Raw genomic sequence first — 20,446 nt, 5'->3', positions numbered from 1 at the left:
TTATAGCTAAAGCTATTTTTCTGGAATTTGGTGGGGGGCAATGGAACAGCTAGTTTGTATTCAGAGTTCCTTGGATTATAGAGAGGATCATATTTAGTGAAAAGAGAACCAAGACAGTCGGGCGCAAGACCATGTATAGATTTATAGACCATGGCGGCCACTTGTATTTGTCGCTGAGTAACTAACCGTCTCCAGTTAAGTTGCCCAAAAAGAGGATCAGCACTTATGTCATAACTGGAGAAGGTCAGAATACGGGCAGCCCGGTTTTGCAACTTTTGGAGCTTATTCGAAAGACCCTTGTTACAATACCCCCAGACCTCGCTGCAGTAATTAAAGTACGGGTTGAACTAACACATTGAAAACGGACTCAAGCGTGGTTCGGTTAACAAAAGGCCTACAACGTTTAACTGCTCCAATGCCCGATGCGATTTCTTGGCTATTTTTTTCAATTTGCAGATTCCATGAAAGGTTTTCGTCTATATGCACACCCAAAGATTTAACCGAGCTAACTTGTTTAGTTATGTCACCACCTTTGACTAGTTTAGGGGAAGTATAGTAAGTATCTATCCTTCGCCGCGATCCAATTAACATGAATTCAGTTTTTGATGAATTTAGAGTCAATTTGTTTGCACTGAGCCATGTATTAACATTGGATAGGTCGTGATTCATAACATCATTGATCATTTCTATGTTGTTGCTGGCAAAGGTCAGGTGAGTATCGTTGGCATACATACGTGCAACTGTATTGGATAGGCAATTAGGAAGATCATTTATGTATAAAACAAAAAGTAAAGGTCCTGAATTGTTCCTTGCGGAATTCCACAAGCGAGAACTTGACTAATTGAGAGCGAACCATTTACGAAACATTGTTGATTGCGATTATCTAGGTATGACCTAAACCATTCATAAGCGATACAGCGGATACCATATTCGAATAATTTAGAAATCAGAATTGTATGGTCAACGGTATCAAAAGCCATTTTTAGGTCGAGAAAAACAACTGCATTTATACTGCCTTTATCAATGTTGAAGGCCCAATTCTTTGTGGCCTCCAACGAGGCAGTAACAGTTGAATGGAGCGAACGAAAACCAGATTGCTGGCTGGAAATCAAATTTTTTTCAGTGAGATAACCGTAAACCTGGTCGTAAATGATATGCTCAAACACTTTAGCTACTATAGGGACGATAGAAATTGGGCAATAATTGTTTAAGTCGGAGTGTTCTCCCTCTTTGAAAAGTGGAATAACCTTTGCGCATTTCCATTCCTGAGGAAAAACACCTGATCTGATGGACTGATTAAAAATAGAACACATAGGATCAGCTATCAGATCGGCGCACTCCCCAAGAAGACGGGAAGATATCATATCTAAGCCTGCGGCTTTCGATTTACAAAGCTTAGACAAAAGTGAGAACACTTTAGAAGGATTAATACATTTTAACTCAAAAGGTTTGTCAGTTCCCTTAAGGAATAAAAAATTGAAGGCCAGGAAAGTACTTGAATTTGACGACTAGGGCTTGATTTTTGCGATGCTTTTTCTTAAGCAATTTTCAAGTTGAAAATTACAGTACTTTCATGGAAAAGCTGAGAAATAATATTAAATGATTTTACAATTGCTTATCCAATCCTCTCCAAAAGTGGTCCTTCAATTTTGTAAAACTTGGCCTTCAAAGTCATTGAAAAGTCCTTGAATTTCAACCTTTGGAATCTGTAGTAACCTACTCCTATATTGTAATATATTATTTTGATTATTATCCAGTACCACAACAACATTCATTACACTCCAGGAGACAAAAATAAACGCAAGTTGAGTTATTCATGACCGGCAAAGACGAAATTGCGTGACGACAGTAACAATGGCAACATGGCAGTCCCCTGAGGATAACTCCAGATGTGCGATGTTGAAAGCCCGAATTCACGCAGATATGCGTCTAGTCTTATCTTCAACAAGTCAACCCTAAGCAAGAGTCATGAAAAAAAAAATCTTTGTTCACACCTCTTACATGTGTTTACACCAGAGTACACTGACAATTATTCGTAAGCACACGGCTGTAATTCTTTTTTTTTTTTTTTTTTTTTTTTTTCAGTTGGCCTTTGACGAAAATGTCAAGCTTAACTTCTCTAGTTCCTAAACATATCTTCGACCTCAGCTTAACAGAGTAGAACTGATGACACGATAGATAAGGAAAACATGAAATAGACCACATATGTTACTCTCTTCCTCTCTTATTTTGAAATTCTAGCTTTGCTGTTTTTCGTAACATGCAGCGATATTTTAAGTTGTACATAACAAGGATAAATCAGTCTTGTTTTGAGGCACCAAGTTTTATTCAAATCAGGAGCTTTCACGGGTGAGATTGACGTCATTAATTTAGACAAGTCCTGTTTTACTGTTGATGATATGAAATTTCTGACTGCGTGTCTAATGCGTCTTTGGATAATATATTCCAACTAGCTATTTAATTTAGAGTTCCACTTTACGTTGGAAACAAAACACATGACAATTTTCACAGAGCAATCTTCTTTCAAGGCCTTCTGTTTACCTAATCGCGAGGAGTAGAGACAAAATGCCGAGGCACAGAGAAGTATCGTAGCCACGCGAAAAATACGAAGATAAAAGTTATACAAGTACTTCACTTAAAGCTTACGCGAACATCACGACAAGTGGCAAACGTCTGGAAGATTTACAAAAGGGTCCAAGAGACCTTCACAGAATGGACGGAGCAGAAATCGCCTCCAGGTACCAGGAGATAACATGCATGTCCCATAATTAGGAAGAAAGCTGATCAAAAACGTTTTTCCGTCCTCTTCAAAGGAAACCTGCTTAGACAACGAGACAATTCACCGCGTAGAACTCTACTCTTCCTGGTGAGAATTAAGCTGAACATGGCGGAGTATGTGCGTGATATAATGTTGTGTCTCTCTCGAAGTATTCGATCACATTAGTTCTTCACATCTGTACTCCGTTGTGTAAAGCCTAGGTAAGATTTCCTCACAACCCCACTCCTTTGCAATTGTAAAACAAAGCCGAGCCAGAGTTACAAAGGCAATCTATTGCTTTCGCCATTATTTTGTTTATCCAAAAACTGTATGCACGATAACGTATCTTACCAATGCCGAAATGAGCCTAGCCCTATACAACTTTGTAAAGGTCTCTAAAATTTATTTCATGTTTCATTTACAATCAATGCGAGTATGATTCGTCTTGAGTAACGTAGTCATCGACACATTTCGAACCCAATCGTCGATCGATATTAATCAATAATCGATTTTGATCGACTTCCCTCCCCAAGATATACTGGAGAATAATTTATTTACTAAACGTTGAATGATGCCCGCGTTTAAATGCTCGGAAGACAAAAGTGAACAAAAAAATACGCTTGCAAATTACAGTGACAAAACAAATGTTCCCCCGTGATAACCAAGTACTTAAGAGGACATTCATACAGACCGTCGGCTTCTTCTGTCCCTGTTATTCTCAAATTAAGTGCTCATAAACTGGGAACGTCACGATTCTGAATTAAAATCAATCACCTTGCAATTGAAAGACACTGAATGACATTTGAATGAAAGATAAGCGGCTACGGAAAAGTTATAAAAATTCAGCACGTTGTCGTAAAAATTCAGCCTAGAAATTTGTGCCAGCAAACAATAAATTGTATGTAACTACAAAACGAGGTTCAACGACAACAAAGTCGAAGTCCTAATCGAGAAGAGACCCATTTAAGCTTTCAATAAACCAAAACTCTCTCCATAATGTTCACAGATTCCAACCGATATATTCTTTCACCAACCACAAACGATAATCCACTGTTTGTGTGACTAATAAGTCTCCCAAGCCCATAGAATCAATGACAACTTGGCAAAATAGGACTTCCAAAATAGTTTCCATTGGAGATATACCGCACCAGCGCTGCTAGCAGAAAATTGACCATGAAGTTTCAAATATCCGATTCGAAAGCACATTTCTTGCCGCCAGTCGTATATTTGTTGACTGCTTCCCATTCCTTTCGCGCACCATTTTCGTCTGAACGCCAGACTAAAACTAACGCAGGATCTATTTTGGATGACTTGTGGGTAAAAATAATTATTGGTTGAGCTTGGTAAGGCTGTTACGCCAAACTTAAAGCAATGAATCGCTTAAACTCGCCTGCAATGTAAGCGAAGTGTGAGTCTATTATTCAGGAGCTTACTATATCCTGGCTCTCTTTCTCATTATTTCCTCTAATTGAAGAACTATCGGCGATGGTTCAACCCTCGAAAATCAGTCATTACCAAGATATTAGCCTATATTGTAATTGCAGGACAGATTTAAGGAATCATAAGCAACTGGAAAACGATAGAAAAATAAAGAAAAATAAAGTAAAAGGTCCTTTACCATAAGATCACTGTTGCAGGGCACGGGTCACCCAAGAAAACGACCAATGAGTCTGCATAAGCCCTGACACACAGCATATCGGAAGAATCCCTCCCGGCACTTGGGTGACTTTCGAACGGGAATATGTTTACATCGATCGCAGGCCTTATCCCATCTAAGTTTTTGAGTGATCTTTCTCTCCCAGTGAGATCAATTTAGAGATATATTTCTCCAAAATTTCATCTTTGGAATCCTCTATTCTTTCGGCGGATTTTGAAATTCTGTATTCTTTTATAAACGTGGAGCGTGGCGAATTTATTCAAAGGAGGCGTTTTGCTCCTTATTTTTACGAATCCTTTCTTTGCGCCCGGTGATGAAACGTATAAAAATTCAAGCATTCGAAGTTCTTCGTCTCTTTGAAATGCGTTTCGACGTCAAAGGTCGATTTCGTACACTTTTTTGCCTGATATTTCAACCGTGAACAGTGATTGTATCGTAGTGCAATGTTCAGATTGTATCTGTTTGCCCGTCTTACAAATTCTTCTATTTAACAATTGGTTCATGCTTTAGCGTGCACTATCGAGTTATGGAGCACGCGGGAAGTCAGGAGAGCACGAAAGAAGCGTAAGAGTTGCCCGATGCAATAGCCGTGGGCAACTCTAGCTTCTTGAGTGCTCTCGAAAACTTCCCACGAGCTCCATAACTCGATAGTACACAGATAAAATCATGAACCAATGGTTTTAGAACAAATGAATAAAGGCTAATAGTTTCGAAAGAAACTGTTTGGGGCTGCGTCGGTGGGAGTAACGAAATAATTTGGATATATCAACAAAGTTGAAATGGTAAATTGGCCACCGTAACAATTACAAAAGGTGACCTTTCGAGCGTTAGCTATGTTTTAGAACATAGCCGGTGGAATTGTGCATCATCAAATCCGACACGAAAAACGGACAACAGTATCAAGCGAAGAGAATCGTGACGGCGCTGATGCCGAGTCTCGTTTTCCGTTGTTTTTCCCTTTTTCTGCCTCATTTAAGAACTCTAGCCCATGGAAAAAGGTCGGAAAATTGTCTTCGTTATGGGACTAGCGGGCCGAGTTTCTGTTTGTACCCATTATTGTCGCGAAATATATTGTTTTTCCCCACGCTAACAATGGCCGCTTGCACGCAAAAAAAAAAATTTCTGGCGAAGCGATTTACAGACGCTATCGGCGAGCACTATCGGGATTTTGAGCACGCTTACGTATATTGAATTTTATTGCCGGCTCTGCTAGCTATGTTCTAATTTGTCTTTTGTTCTGTTCCACAAACAGAAAACGTCGTCAATACACGTCTTCCAAAGCAGCGGTTTGGTTGTGTTTTGGGCGATAATATTACTTTTCTGCGTCTACTGCCGTTTTGGTATCCTTTGAGGTTCCCGTCCGGATTGTAAGAAATAGTATCAAGTTCCCAAATGGTAACAATAATAATGTCGTGCAAAGCACACTGGTTGAGCGTGGCCCTAAGTTAACTGGGACACTTTATCTGAGCGCTATACCTATTAAATTCCTTGAAACATGTATATGCAAAAAGTCGCTGCATTAACGAATGAAAACCTAACTTGATTCAAAAGATATTGATTTAGCTCACCGCCTCCTGGTTAGCTCAGTGAATAGAGCGCTGGACTGTTCTGCGGAAGGTTGAGGGTTCGAGCCCCGGCCGGACCAACATTCAGGGTCTTAATGTAATTGAGAAGAATATGCTACCTTTCGATAACATCAAGAAATGGTTAGATATTCTAGTCTTCTCGGATAGAGACGAATAAATGGTGTTCCCGTCTCCTGCAGGGTTAGGGGGCAGGAGACGTTAATTTTTCACGCACGAGATTACTGTGTGATGGATGTCCTCCCCTGGGGTGGGATGGGTGGTTAACATGATCCCCGTTGATACCAGTGCTTACTACACTGAAGGGGCTATCCTGTATAAATATAGATGTAACATTACGATTCTCGAAAGATAGACCCTCGTATTGCATAACTATTCGCATTCGCTACTTTTTTCCTCTCTATATATATCAGATATACGTGTGACTATGTGCCAATAAGGATCGATATGCTGTGCTACACAAGGTGATCATCCTTGATATGCAATGCCAGCAATATTCTATTCGTGCAAAAAATATCACATGATGTAATCGAGAACACTACTATTAAAAGCCTCGGGACTTTCCCTAAGTTACGCAATAAAAAGTAGACTAAGATATCTTGGAAGCTACTTTTTGAAGTGAAAGTCAGCAGCTTTGCTCTGGGGAAATGTTTTTCAGAGAATTGAACCGTATCTTGTGCCGGCTAAATTATAACGTAACGGGAATGAAAAGAAATACTCAGGCAGTGGTTCATTTGGAACTAGATCGCAACCTTTCATGCAAAGAACGATAGAAGTGAATGCTTTATTTGTTTGTCAGATGCCACAGCCATCATCCAAACGGGAACCTTGCATGAACGGGCTTAAAATGAAAATAAAGCGAAAGAAAGCAACATGTGTTTGCAACAAAGCAGGAAAACCGGTGTATGAAAAAGCGAGTACGTGATGGAATTCTAGAACAGGAACAACGTACTTAATCAGTCCTCTATAATTGGATAGGACCTTTTGCAGTTGGGGTCACGTCGTTAGTCAGGCATGGAAATCACAATTACATTCTGGAAAACTTCCACTTCCTTGCCCATAAGGAAAATAGTTAGCTTGCTCAATATTCAGCTACGATATGAGTTGGTGCAATTTTGCACGAATAGCATATTTCTGGCATTGTATATCAAGGATGATATCTGGGTAAAAGTTTTTCAGAGAACTAAACTTTCCTGGTGCCGGCTAAATTGCAATGTGAGGGCAATGAAAAGAAATCTCCAGGCAGATGTCCAGTTTAAACAAGATCGTAACCTTTCATGCAAAGAATGATAGAAGTGAATGCTTTATTTCTTTGTCAGATACCACAGCCATCATCCAAACGGGAACCTTGCATGAAGTAGTTTAAAGTGAAAATAAAGCGAAAGAAACCAACATGAGTTCGCAACAAAGGGGAAAAATTAACTGCATGAAAAAACAAGTACGTGATGGAATTCTATAACAGGAACAACGTAATGGGTCATTTCTCTAGAATACGACAGGATGTCGTAATGTTACATCTATATTCTGGAAAACTTCCACTTCCTAGCCCATGAAGTAAATAGGTAGTTTACACAATATTCAGCGACGATGTGAGTTGGAGCAATTTTGCTCTTCAGTATATATTTTAGGGAAGAAACGTGCCTGGCCGAATTGTCTTATGACAAGAATGACGTCAAATCCTTAGACAGAGGTCCAGTAATTACTTCGCATGATCGCCATCTTTCGTCTGAGCAATTAGATACTTAAAGAACCTGATTATTTCTCAGATATCGCATCCGTTGTCCAATTCTAATTATAGACAGCACTTGAACCCGCCAAAATGTCTGCTAAATACGCCAACGGCAAATAAAGCCCGAAACACTGAACGAAAGTTGGATTTTCCCCAGTCCACAAAACATAAAGTACATTACTTTCTAGACTAAAACAAGTATGGATCCAATCGGAACAAAAGCCATGTTGTACATAAGGGACTCTTTAGTTCAAATAAGTTCGATGCCACAGCTGCTCTTTAGAAATAAATAATAAATAAGTTTTTCAAAATAAATACGATAGAAAACATAAGTAGCAAAGAGGAAAAAAAATAACTTCAAAAGAAACGTACTCCAGACTTCCGAGAGGATAGAGTAACAGGAAAATTAGTTAGATGCCAAATCCTCTCAAGAAAAAGGAAAAAAATTACCCGAAAGCACACGTACACAGGAAGCTGATTGATAGATGGTACTGTATAAAAGGAACCGCGATCTATCTACTCATCATTCAAGTTCACAGGTAGCTTGAGGAGAACCAGCGAATAATTTAGGAAGGAAACATTCTTCAAGAGTCGAAATGGTAAGAGAATCTTATTGTTAAATAACTTTTTTACATATTGCAGTCAACAAGCTTTTCCACTTAGGTGTCTCATCGACGCCTCTAAATTACGACGCTTGTTATTAGTTATGCTTAGAATCTAACCATTAGCAAGCTTGTCTTGTTAAGTTGCGGAGCTTGTTGAATGATTGGACGCTTGATATTCTCTGAAGCGAGGTCGTTGAGTATTCTTTACCCTTAGACAAAGAAACCAACCGAGTTACAACGAATTCTTGCGAAACAAAACAAACAAACAAAAAACAATGGCCGGTGTTGGAGAATGATTCAACTCTATACATTTTCAACCCATTGGTAACGCTACCAAATGATGGCCTAGCTCACCAAAGGGAGTCTCTGTGCTTCAGTGGTAGGGCATCGAAGCGGGCATGGAATCTACAGGTCTGAGGTTCAATTCCTAAAGGGAAGTAAGAAGTGTTTCTTGTTTTATCGAGAGGATTCCACGTGTAATGCCGTCCAATAAAACCCCACCAATATGCCCATACTCATGGGAAGTATGTCAAGAGTACGATAGGCACCTAGTTAGTTCTGAGGTTTGATTCCTAATTGAAAGTAAGAATTGTTTCCTACTAGAGGGATTCCGCGCGTAATGGCGTCCAATAAAAACCCACCAATATGCATGCCCACATCCATGCATCAGTACGTCGATACTTATGTCGGAGCGATAGGCACTCTGCCCAACAAGATACCCAATAAGCCCTGCTGACCACGATCGTCGGTCACATTATGCGTTCCTAATAGCAGTCATAGCATGGTAGAATGTGCGAAGTATCAACAAATAATGTTGTGTTGTTTGTAGATTGCAGAGTGGAAAGCTTTATGTTTCATTGCGATTTTGTTCGCTGTTACCGGTCAGAGTGTGAACTCACAGGCCTCAGGTAATCCAAGCAATTAAACCATTAACGAAAACGATTTATTTTTCGGTTGTTCTGGGAAGGCTCTTTGATCACTTTGAAGCTATCAGGACTGCAAGAAAATTGACATAAACATAACAGTCCTTGCTTTTGAATATGAATATATGAATATGAATATAGTTTATATCTGAACAGAGGCTGAGTTACGGGTGCAGTGTAAGGTTGAGAACAGACGTCAGCATATCAGGCGCCTCTGGCAGCCGCTTCAGTCTATCGAATATAAACTGTTCCTTCCTGCAGACAAAAGGACTCGAAAGAATCTAAACCATATCCTGTTCCTTCTGAGATGAGTTAATCACCTTCATGGAAATTAAACAAAAATGCATTAAAAATGCGGGCCTCTCTCGTTAGGTGACATTACAATTGAGATATTATCCCTTCAAAGAGCGATTGGAATCAGTTCATTTATGGAGTTATAGTGCAAAAAAACCTGAAAAATTAAAGCTACGTTTTTCAAGATAAGCAAATCATAAGGGTCTTCTTTAAGTAACCAACAAGTTTTGGAGAAAATTTAAAAATCTCTCCCACACATGACATCGGTCTTAGCACATTTTCTTTCTAGACCTAACCGAAGACCACAAAAAGCAATTTATTGATTTAAAATTTTGGAAGCGAAGTGAAGATTAGGTTTCTTGACCAAATGGATGATCTTTCCCTAAGCAGATTGCTCAAATAATTGGCAGAAGGCAAATACCGCTCCAGTGTGTTTTGGTGCCAGGGATACTCAGTTTGGATCCTTCTACCTTCCATCTGGGGGCGGACTGGTCGGTATAAAGTTAGTCCACAGGTATGGTTACGTGTCCTGTGCCGTTGGACATCCCCAACACTGGTCGTTTTGGGGGTGTGGTCAACATAGCAGTTTATCACAAGAGGTTAATGTGGTCATAACAACATCGGACAACAAAATCATCTTGCCGCCGGGACAGCTCATGAAGAAAAACCGAGCAGGAAAGTGGGTTAGGGTTCCCGGATATCACTCAGCTTCCAAAGAGATTGTGCTGACCACATTTAGCGACCCTTATCCAGTACTTGCAGGTCAGCAGCTACGCCTTTGGTACGGCGAGGATCTGCAAGGTCACACTGAAGCCGACAACGGAGGCAGAGTTTGTTGTGATGTTTATGCTCAGTTTCAAACATAGCTGTCTTTATTATAGTGGCCACATTTTTCTTAAGTTACATTAGGTGCAATAATCAATGCGATGGTCTTAGAATGAACTCTCCCCTTCAAAACGGTTGTATTCCCAATTATCTTCGTTTCCCTTATTAGGCCGGTGTAGACCAGTTTCAGGTTTTTCTTTTTTTTTTCACCTAACTACCTCGTGCGATTTTCGTTGTTAGTTGTTGTTGATTTTAGAAAGAAATAGCAAAGATGTCATTTCAGACAGAGATGGGGTAAAACAAAATGATAAAGTATTGATTGTATTAAACGAGCATAACAACTGATTTTGATTACTTTTCTTTTTTTAAGTAACCACGAGTTTATACAAGTATGATAGGCGCAGGTTCCCATTTCTTTGAAACAAGTTAAGAAACATATTTTTCCACTTCTCTACCGAGCTCAGAATTTCTCGTCTTTCATATTCCAATCCCCCCTCCCCCCCCCCCCCCCACATATCATTGTTTTACACTCTGTTTCTTTAAAAGAAATAATTCAGCCTTATTGCAGCTTGCTTAGTTTACTCAATTTACCAATAAAATATGATATTCTCTTGCATTGACACATCGGAAGAAAGTTGAACGCTTTATTGAAACTAAATTGAGTGAATTCATCAGATTTAAATCAAACGGAAGATAAGATCAGAATGTCATGATCTTTGGCGGATTACAGAGAGTGGCCAACACTGAATTTGTCGTTACTAATATTTGGGAAATCGACCACAGGACGGTGTCGGATGACATCTGCCATAAATTGAGGCTGTCTTTTATATTATGGATTATGGAACCGGAAACATAGGGTTATCAGAATCAAGTTATTATTTCCTCTAAGGTTGTTGAGACGTAAGTCACTACTGACCACATTCTTCCTAAGGGCTGCTCAAACCCGGATGATTAGACAACACGCTTTGTTGTGTATGTCACGGCAGTGATCTTTCCCCTATCAAAGAATCATTATCTGTGCAAACATCATCACAAACGTATTAAATATTCCCGTGATGACAAAAAGATAGGTAGTTTGGAAAATAAGGAATGCCGGAATTCCGTGCCGGAATACCCGGAATACCCGGAATTCCTGGAATGACCAAAAAATGACAAATTGAAAAAAAAGATTACCTAATAATTAAAAATAATAAGTTTGAATAAATAATTAAAAAAAATTAATTAAAAGAGTAAAACTAAAGTGAAAATAAAAATTAAAAAGAAAAAAAGAAAATCAGTTCTCTATGAGTAAAACCAAAAAAATGCAAAATTTTCTCTCGATCAGTCATAAAAGGCAGAGACCACGTGACGTAAAAAATAACTACCTATGGCACTGTTCACGGAGATGCACATACTAGAACTACATGTAGCTTACAGCCTACAATATACAAACTGATGCCAAAGATTGCTTCAAGGTAAATAAACAAGAAGTGTGATTATTATTGACAGACCTCAAGCACTGTGGGTTCTAAATGGAAAAGGGAATGTAAATACGATAAGTACTTGGCGAGCAAACCCAAAGTGCGACCGCACTTAAAATCTGTCAGCACAAGCATTTTCTAATGCCACCCAATTTTTGCGATTTTTTATAGATTGCTATAAAAGTAATTTATTTACTGCAATGATTGAGATTAGATTTTTTGATAGATTCAGACTTAAACGTTTTTTTTTTTACATTTAACTTCAGACACAAAGTTGATTTCTTTTTAGTGGCTTATTAGATGGTCTCCACGAACATAAATTTATCGCCTGTCGTGATAATTTCATTAATTCGTTGTATGTCTTGGTCAAATCCCGGGTGTCAATTCCATACGAAGGCGTCTTAACCATATCATGAACCTACCAGATATTTCTGATCTACTTGACTTCGAGTTCTTTCTGTAACGTGCATGAATGGGCTTCACGTCAATATCAAAGGCAATGTAGAGTGATAATTAGTTAATTGAGACATTACTCAAGAGGTAACCACATGGAGGGGGGGGGGGTCTTGTGATGAAAAAATTGATTTGATGAGAAAACAAAGGAGTCTGGTAGCAAGCCTTCGATCTTCCTTTTCTTATGGGATTAGGGAATTGAATCAGGGGCAAGCGACCTTTTTCCATTGGAAGTATTTCAGTTGCCACAAACTGTTAACAACAAAAAATGTTGCTCTTGTCTGGAAAGGAAAGAAATCACGTTCTGTCTTGTGTGATAGCGACACACTGATTTCACTTTTTGTTATTGTTCTGTCTGGAAATATCTTTTAAGCTAATCCACGTTTGTGTATTAAAGGTGTGCCGAAGAGATAAGAGACTCGGGGAGACTACAATTACTGCCTCTGAATATGACGCTTTGTTCGCGTAGTTTTAACAATCAATAATTGTTGTTTTAGAGCACAGCATTAGCATATATTGGTGGATTAAATCTTTTCCGATGAGTACTCTTGTATCCATTTGCTTTTCATTTGTGATAGCTTCTAATAAGTGTTGTGCAAGCTATTTCCAAACATTTTTTCCTTTTTTCCAGCTCTTTCTCTGAACTACTCGATTCTATGTGGTTTACAAATAGAAATAGATTAGGAAAAAGTTGATAAAGAGTGCCTATACACTTCGGAATCGTTAGGAGTACCACCAATAAAGACAACGGACCACGTGGTGGGTCAAATTTAACATTCAAGTGAAACCACAACCATAAAAAAGTAATTGGAAAAAAATCTTACCATCTCCAGAGACAACCGCGGAGTAAGTCCTTTTTTGTCCTTTTTCTTGTTTAGAATAATCCACCAGTACAAGGTTTATATTTAAAGATATATATAATTAACGCTAAAAGGTGTCGAGTAACTGATGATCTCCTAATTTAACTGGAGACGGATGGTAGCTGCCTTGATAGCTACCAATGTGTGGTTAATAACTATTTAAGGTAGAGTATTAATTTGTAATAGTTCGGAGATTTTTAAAATTGAAACTATTAAACTAATTGGAAATATTGCATTTGTTTAATGTTCTGCAATGGTTTCGGCTGGAAAAGCGTCACGGCTTAATGGTCATTGCACCCTAGACATCCTACAGGTGTGCAAATGTGTGGAGGCGAATTTAAAACGGGGAGTAACCATGCATGTGATGGACTAGCATCCCATCCAGGGGGGAAGGAAGAGTACAAATATTTCGTCGCTTAGGCTGTATGGGCTACTGGCCTGACGCAGACGTTTTTAAATTCTAATACGTGCATCTCCATGAACAGTTCTGGTAGTTGTTTTTCTTTTTTTTCGGGACCCTCAGAGATAAATTTCGCATTAAATTATTTGATTAAGTTGTGAATTTACTATTAATTTTTAATCATCAATATTCTTATTTATTTATTTATTTAGTTACTTTTATTTTTTTTTATTTTATTATTTTTCCGTCATTCCGGGAATTCCGGGTATTCCGGGTATTCCGGCACGGATTCCGGCATTCTATATTTTCCAAACTACCGAAAAGATACGGTCCCTTGAGCTGGCTTTCACATCAAAATAGTTAAGATTAAGATTTTCCGCGAGCCTCTTTGCCAGAACACACAGCTTCCGAAGAATAGAATAGTTTATCAAAATAGGATAAGTGTGGTAAATATCCCTCTAAAAAATTATTCGCTGAGCTTGTATCAGTATAATTACACAGGTCATTATCAAACGGACGGAAGCATTCTCTTTCATTATCTTGTTTAATCTTGTCAAAATTGCGCGTTGGCCATCTTGAAAATTAGTGCTTGATTTCATAGTCATCTCGCACGAGGTGATTATTTCATGATATGACAAAGACCTCGACCGGTCACATTCCGAAGGTTTACATAATTTGTAATTACTTGAGTATTTAAGCAGATAAGAGGCAACGGAGGAAGGTTGTTTTCACTTGATTTGTTATATACTCTGAACAGACGCACAAGTTTTAATGCAAGGTTTAGAAAATCATGAACGGCGGTCAGAAATACTTAGTTTATTTTGCATGAAGGAAAATATTCTATCTGTTGTGAGGAAACCGAACTGCAAACAGCAACGGCGACGAGTTTGTGGTTTTCTCTCGAATGGTGATACGCTTAAGATAATGAAATCCACCTACTCTGATGTTGCAACTTTCATGCAAAATAGGAGTTATCACGCATATATATGTGGCAGTTATCAATACTTAATTCCATTGTCAACTGAGATAAGTTTTCTGATTCTTTGTCAGGAGATAAACAAATCACATCATGTGTAATTGTAACCTGGTCGCTTAGCCTTTTGATTTCTACGTTAACATAATATCAAGCCGATCTGAATTTCAATATAAAATAGTAAATAAGCGATGAAAGCCAAAGTTTAGTTAACAGTTACAACCGAGAGAAATTCTCAGCAGTTCACTGAATCACTTGCCTTATCGTTTTTGGAATACGATGTTATCTTTTGTTCTGTAACGTGGAATCAATTAAATACGGCAGAGTAATACATTTCACCTGTCCCTATAAGAAAAATGATAAAAGAATAGTCTCAACTGAATGGATCAGACGTGCAATGCGCGTGACTCAATGAAGAAAATGAGCGCTTGACCAGCCAGGGTGGCTCTGGGACTGCGAGTGTACTAACAGCAAACAACATTGTCTTACCGCCTGACCAGGATAAAACCCAAGCATAGGCATGACTATAAGAGCCCGTCCGCGATTGCGTCCCACTTTGGGAAAAAGCTAGTTAGGGTGGTTTAAAGACCCCGGAAAAAGATAGCTTAGGGAAGCAAAATAACTGAACGAGAAATGGTGAAGTGGGCGCGTTTTCTCGTCCACAGTACTCATCCCATTCGTGCTTGAATTCGATTTTACTCTCTCCAGACAGAGAACGACCACAGTTAGTGTTGATTTGTCCAAGGTAGAGCACAATTTGAAAGTGTTCCACAACCATAGCCAAAGTGGTAAAAGCTAACCAGAAGAAATGGAAACATCAGAGGAAGTACTTTAAATGTTTCATGTTATTGTAACGTAAAACTTACTTGAAACAACATTACATTTAAGCTGGAAGCGTAATGCTGGGTCACGAACTCTGACATTTTCATTCGGTGCACATGGCATGTGAACTAAGAGTACAGTACAATTGATTCACATTTTTAGCAGGCAACAGCAAGGTTTTCAACCCCTTAACTCCCATAAGTTAACAAGACTGAATTACTCCTTACAATATCAATACAATATCAAGAAGACATGTGGTGTAAATACTGAGCACCTTTATTTCCTTTCCCAGAAACCTTCTTATCCAGTCGAATCACCTCGGTGCTCACTTGGCAGTCCGCTTTCACGATCTGCTTGCAATGGGTGACTAGGTGCAACGGTTATCACACATATTCAGAAAAATCATAGGCAAAATAATTTGCAGTGATCCTATGATGATCAGCGTCAAAATTAGATAACACATCATGTTTGAAGAGTTCTATTTATGTGCAGAACATCAGTCCTGTTTTAATCACACTCTAAATCATTAACAGAACCCCCTTTTCCTTTTTTCATTGTCGGCTAAAAAATTTGTAGCAACATTGTTTTGGGGTCGTTTTTCTTACAGTTTCTTACTTGTTTGAATGCTAATTTGTGACTCATAGACCGAATAACTGAAGGACTAAGATCGTTAGCTTAACGTTATTTTTCCTTTATTGTTTCTCTGGAGTGATGCATGCACATATTGGCCTTTTATTTCTTTTGCTACTTGAGTTATTTTTTTGGAATGATATAGTTATTCCATCAATTTATGTAGGTAAAATTATGTAAGGTAAAATTCGTATCTTTACTTTCTCTCTGCATGAGTTGTGGAGTGTTTTCAAAATATAAAGAAGTCAGTATTTGTAATCGTTCCTAACCTATTTTTGTGGAACGAACCATTCACCTATTGCCCCGTTTCTTGGTTTTGCTGCGGAAGTCATCGGAAGTTATAATGTGGTTGTAGCATGACGCATTCACATGTTGGCCTTTATGTTTCTTTTCCTACTGGCGTTGTTTACTGTTCTTCAAAATATGAGAAATTCAGAACGTGTAATCCTCACCCTGCCTGTGCTTGTAAAATGATGCATATGCGTTATTGACCAAGCGTGAGGTAAAGATGGCTGGATATTGGCCGAGTTCTTTTTTGTGCATTTTTATAGACCAAAGCGAAGTAGAAATCCCTGAAAACGTTAGAAAAGAACAAGGCTAGTATCCAGCCATCTTGACTGACCAAGCTTGATCAATAAAGGATTTATTATATGGCAAAAATCAGAACAAAGGACTGGCGTCATATTGCCCACGGACGCTACCAGCGATATAATAAATGTATACACTTATTGGCCTCTTTGCTTGCTTTGCTACGGGTGTAATCGAGTGTTTTTCAAAATGACCGGAACGTATAAATCTTCCCTACCAGTGCTTATAAACTGACGCATACACACATAGGCCTTTTTGTTCCCTTTTTTACTGGTGTTATCGAGTGTTGTTTAAAATATAAGGGAGTCAGAACGTGTAACTCTCCCACTGCTTGTGCTTGAAGAACGACGCTTACTCATATTGGACTCTTTTTTTTTTTTTTTTTTTTTTTTTTTTTTTTTGTTCTGGTGAATTAGAGCGTGCTGCAATATAAGAGGAAGTAGGGATCTGTTATACTGCCGGCCTGCCTTTGCATGTGGAACAACACTTACACATATTGGCTTCCTCGCTCCTTTTTCAGCGCAAGTTGGGGAGTGTTGTTTAACATACAAAGAAAGTAGTACGTGTAATTCTTTCCTGCCTGTCCTTGTAGAACGACCCATACACATATTGGCCTCTTCAATGTTTGTTTTTCTGGCGTATTAAGGAGTGTTTTTCATAACACGAGGTAGTGAGAACATGTAATTTGTCATTAACTGTGCTTATTAAATGATGCGTAGAGATGTTGGCCTCTGTTTGTTTTGCTGGAACTTTTATTTATATCCGATAGAGTAACACGAATATTAGATAGACGCCAACTCCGCTCACGGACGAGGAAAAGGAACTTAAAATAACACAAACACCGGAAGATAGCTACTGTATAAAAGGAACATTGATTTCTTTACTTACCATTCAAGTCCACAAGTAGCTCAAGGAAAACCAGACCACTGCAAGGAAAAAAGGCCCATTTTGCAAGAGTCGCCATGGTAAGAGAATCTTACTGCGGAGTAATTTTTTTATAAATGTTGCGGTCTATCAGCATTTTCACTTGGAGGATATCGACATGCTTCACACTCAGGCACGTGTGTATCTCTTAAGGAAAATTATTAGGGCGGCTTATCAACCCCTCTAATTTACGGTGGCTGTCATAAAATTTGCTTCAAATCTAACCACCAGTAGATTTCTCTTGTTATGTTTTTAAGCTTGTTGAATGATTGGACGCTTCAAAGCGAGATCCTTGAGCTTTCTTGTTTCCCAAACAGAGAATCAAAGCCAGTTACGGGGATTTTTAACGATGCGAACCCAGCTACAGAAAAAAAAATGGTTATCGATATATCGAGACTGAACAAAAAACATTCTGCCCACGAAACACTCAGTAAGCCCTGCTAACCGTCATGGTCATATACTACCTTACTAATAGTATTCATAGTCAGTGAAAGAGTGTGCGGAATATTAACAAATTAAACGTTGAATTGTTTTTAGATTACAGATTGGAAAGTTTTGTGTTTCATTGTGATTTTCTTCGCTAATACTGGACAAAGTCTGAATTCACAGGCTTCAGGTAATCAATTGAACCTTTAACGAGATCTACTAATGTGGATTTTATATTTTTCATTTGTGGGCGGAGAGGACTTTGAGCATCTCTAAATTTATCAGGAATGCAAGTAAATTGAAATATACGTAAGGGTCCTTGCTCTTGAAATTTAAATTGTTTCTACAATCAAAGGGACTCGAGAGACATAAAAACCACATGCAATTCCTTCTGAGATTAGGAAATTGCTTTCTTTCGTCAGGTGACATTACGATTGAAATTTTACCACTTCAAAGAGGGATTGGAATCGGTTTAACTGCGGGGTTACTGTGGGTCAAAGGAACACTCATCCATGTGAAAATTAGATAGTTAACCGAATCGAACACTTGTTGTCATCTGGTCATCGATTCAGGGCGAAAAACCTGAAAAATCCTAAGGGTCTCCTTTAAGTCACCAATGAGGTTTAGAGAAAATTTAAAAACCTCTTTCACGCGAGACTTCAGTCTTGGCAAGTGTTCTTTCTAGACTTAATCGAGGACCATAAAGACCTCTTATTGATTTTATCTTTTCCTTAGGTAATTGGCACAAGGCAAATACTGCTCCAGTGTGTTTTGGTGCCAGTGGTACCCAGTTTGGATCCTTCTACCTGCCATCTGGCGGCGGGCTGGTCGCAATAAAGCTGGTCCACCTGTTTGGTTACGTTTCCTGTGACGTTAGTCAACCCTACCACTGGTCGTTTTGGGGGTGTGGTCAACATGTAAGTGTAGCACAAGAAGTTGATGTGGTCATAACAACATTCGACAACAAAATAATTTTGCCACCAGGAGAGTTCATAAAGCTCAGCCACCAAGCAGGTAAGTGGGCCAGGGTTCCCGGATATAACTCAGTATCCAAAGAGATTGTGCTGACCCCATTTACCGAGCCTTATCCAGTACTTGCTGGTCAGCAGCTACGCCTTTGGTACGGCGAGGATCTGCAAAATTCTACTGAGGGCGACAACGGAGGAAGGGTTTGTTGCGATGTCTATGCTCTGTTTCAAGAGTGAAGCCTTAAATAAAGTTGTCGTTTTCTTATTTTCCACGTTTCTATTAAGTTACATTAGGTACAATAATCAATGCAATGATCTTGTTAAAACTGTTGTATTCTAAGTTTTCTTTGTGTCTTTCATCAGGCAAGTTTCCATTTTTTTTCACACCACTAACTTCGTATAATTTTCGCTGTTAGTTGTTGTTGTTTTTCTTGATTTTAAAAAAGATAGCATAGGTGTCACTTCACATAATGATGGTTTAGAACAAGGTGATAAACTATCTATTATATGACTGGCCAATAATTCATAAGGAAAATAAATAAACATAAGAAAAAAATTTTTCTTCTTACTTTTCTTGTTTTTGTAACCTTGGTAGGCACGAGTTTATGGAACAATCAGCTTTCCATTTCCTCGAAACAAGCAAGCCAAAATCCTCGTAGTAATATGTTGAATTAGAACTACAGCTTCATGGACAATTTAGATTTGAGAATTTGGTTTTCAGTCCATAAATCCTCAGCACATATTATTCTTTCTTCTCATTACCCAGCAGGTTAAAAATGTATGGATAGCGTCGGGATAAATTCCTTTCTGGTCAAGCTTGGGAGTGAAAGTGTGAAAATCGAACTGAATGATTACCTCACATCCTAATCAGTAAGGGCTGATACCAAAAGGGCACTTATAAAACAAAAACGGCTACAAGCTTTCAAGTGAGATTCTTATCCATATTATTAGAAAAACAAGTTCTTCGAAAAGCATCGAAAAAGAATCATCGATTGACGCTCTTTGAGTCTGTTAAACCAGAATTAATCAGTTAAATTCGCCTGTAATGCAAGCGAAGTGTGAATCTATTATTCAGGAGCTTGCAAGAACCAGCTGGTTCTCTTTTTCTTTACTTCATCTTATTTTTCGTCCTGAACATAATTTATCTTTTTGGCTTAATTGAAGAATGATAGGCAATGGTACAACCCTCGAAAATTAGCCCTTACCAAAATATCAAACTATATCGTACTTGTGGGAGAGATTTAAAGAATCATAAACAACTGGAAAAACAGACAAAAAATAAAATAAAAGGAAGTGAAAGGTCCTTTACGGTCAGACCATTTTCGCAATCATCCTTCCTTCCCATCTCCCCCATCTAATGGAAAGCTAGTCCGTCCTTATGATTGAAAAAAGAAATCGGAATCGTAGGTGAATCATAGTTACACGAATAGAAACATTAAAAAAACATACCATAAAAGTCAAGTTTTAAAAAATGGTTTATTTCCTTGAGATCTATATATCTGTCGACCAATTTAAAGTTTACCATGCATACTTGCAAAGATAACACCTTTCCAATCTCTTTTATAATA

The 20,446-nt window shown here is 38.5% G+C and overlaps 3 protein-coding genes across 4 annotated transcripts in view; all 3 read left to right on the top strand.

Moving 5' to 3' along the window:
* Positions 1 to 8,186: 8,186 nt before the first annotated feature.
* LOC148720731 (uncharacterized) lies at positions 8,187 to 10,719 on the top strand. Its single transcript, XM_088738968.1, has 3 exons — positions 8,187 to 8,326; positions 9,162 to 9,240; positions 9,940 to 10,719. Exons 1-3 carry the CDS (start codon positions 8,324 to 8,326, stop codon positions 10,413 to 10,415), a joined length of 558 nt encoding a protein of 185 aa, XP_088595094.1. The 5' UTR covers positions 8,187 to 8,323; the 3' UTR covers positions 10,416 to 10,719.
* The window catches only part of LOC111339753 (uncharacterized), a 36,830-nt gene continuing 24,628 nt past the window's right edge, over positions 8,245 to 20,446 (top strand). For both annotated transcript variants that reach the window (XM_088738967.1, XM_088738966.1), the window contains exon 1: positions 8,245 to 8,326. In XM_088738967.1, coding sequence (XP_088595093.1) covers positions 8,324 to 8,326 — 3 coding nt within the window. In that variant the 5' untranslated portion in view covers positions 8,245 to 8,323. The remainder of the gene's footprint in view (positions 8,327 to 20,446) is intronic.
* LOC111339749 (uncharacterized) lies at positions 17,374 to 19,436 on the top strand. Its single transcript, XM_022946466.2, has 3 exons — positions 17,374 to 17,525; positions 18,022 to 18,100; positions 18,646 to 19,436. The coding sequence occupies exons 1-3, from the start codon at positions 17,523 to 17,525 to the stop codon at positions 19,113 to 19,115; spliced, it is 552 nt and encodes a 183-aa protein (XP_022802201.2). The 5' UTR covers positions 17,374 to 17,522; the 3' UTR covers positions 19,116 to 19,436.

The sequence above is a fragment of the Stylophora pistillata genome, chromosome 11, assembly GCF_964205215.1.
Source record: "Stylophora pistillata chromosome 11, jaStyPist1.2, whole genome shotgun sequence".
Classification (NCBI taxonomy): domain Eukaryota; kingdom Metazoa; phylum Cnidaria; class Anthozoa; order Scleractinia; family Pocilloporidae; genus Stylophora; species Stylophora pistillata.
Note: the sequence above shows the minus strand (reverse complement) of the source record. Positions and strands in the feature narration are given on the sequence as shown.

What these genes read in the sequence shown, in the direction of transcription:
- LOC148720731 (XM_088738968.1), top strand. An exon ending in TGTGAACTCACAGGCCTCAG is followed by an intron (nt 9,241 to 9,939) that starts GTAATCCAAGCA and finishes TTCCCTAAGCAG; the next exon opens with ATTGCTCAAATAATTGGCAG.
- LOC111339749 (XM_022946466.2), top strand. An exon ending in TCTGAATTCACAGGCTTCAG is followed by an intron (nt 18,101 to 18,645) that starts GTAATCAATTGA and finishes TCTTTTCCTTAG; the next exon opens with GTAATTGGCACAAGGCAAAT.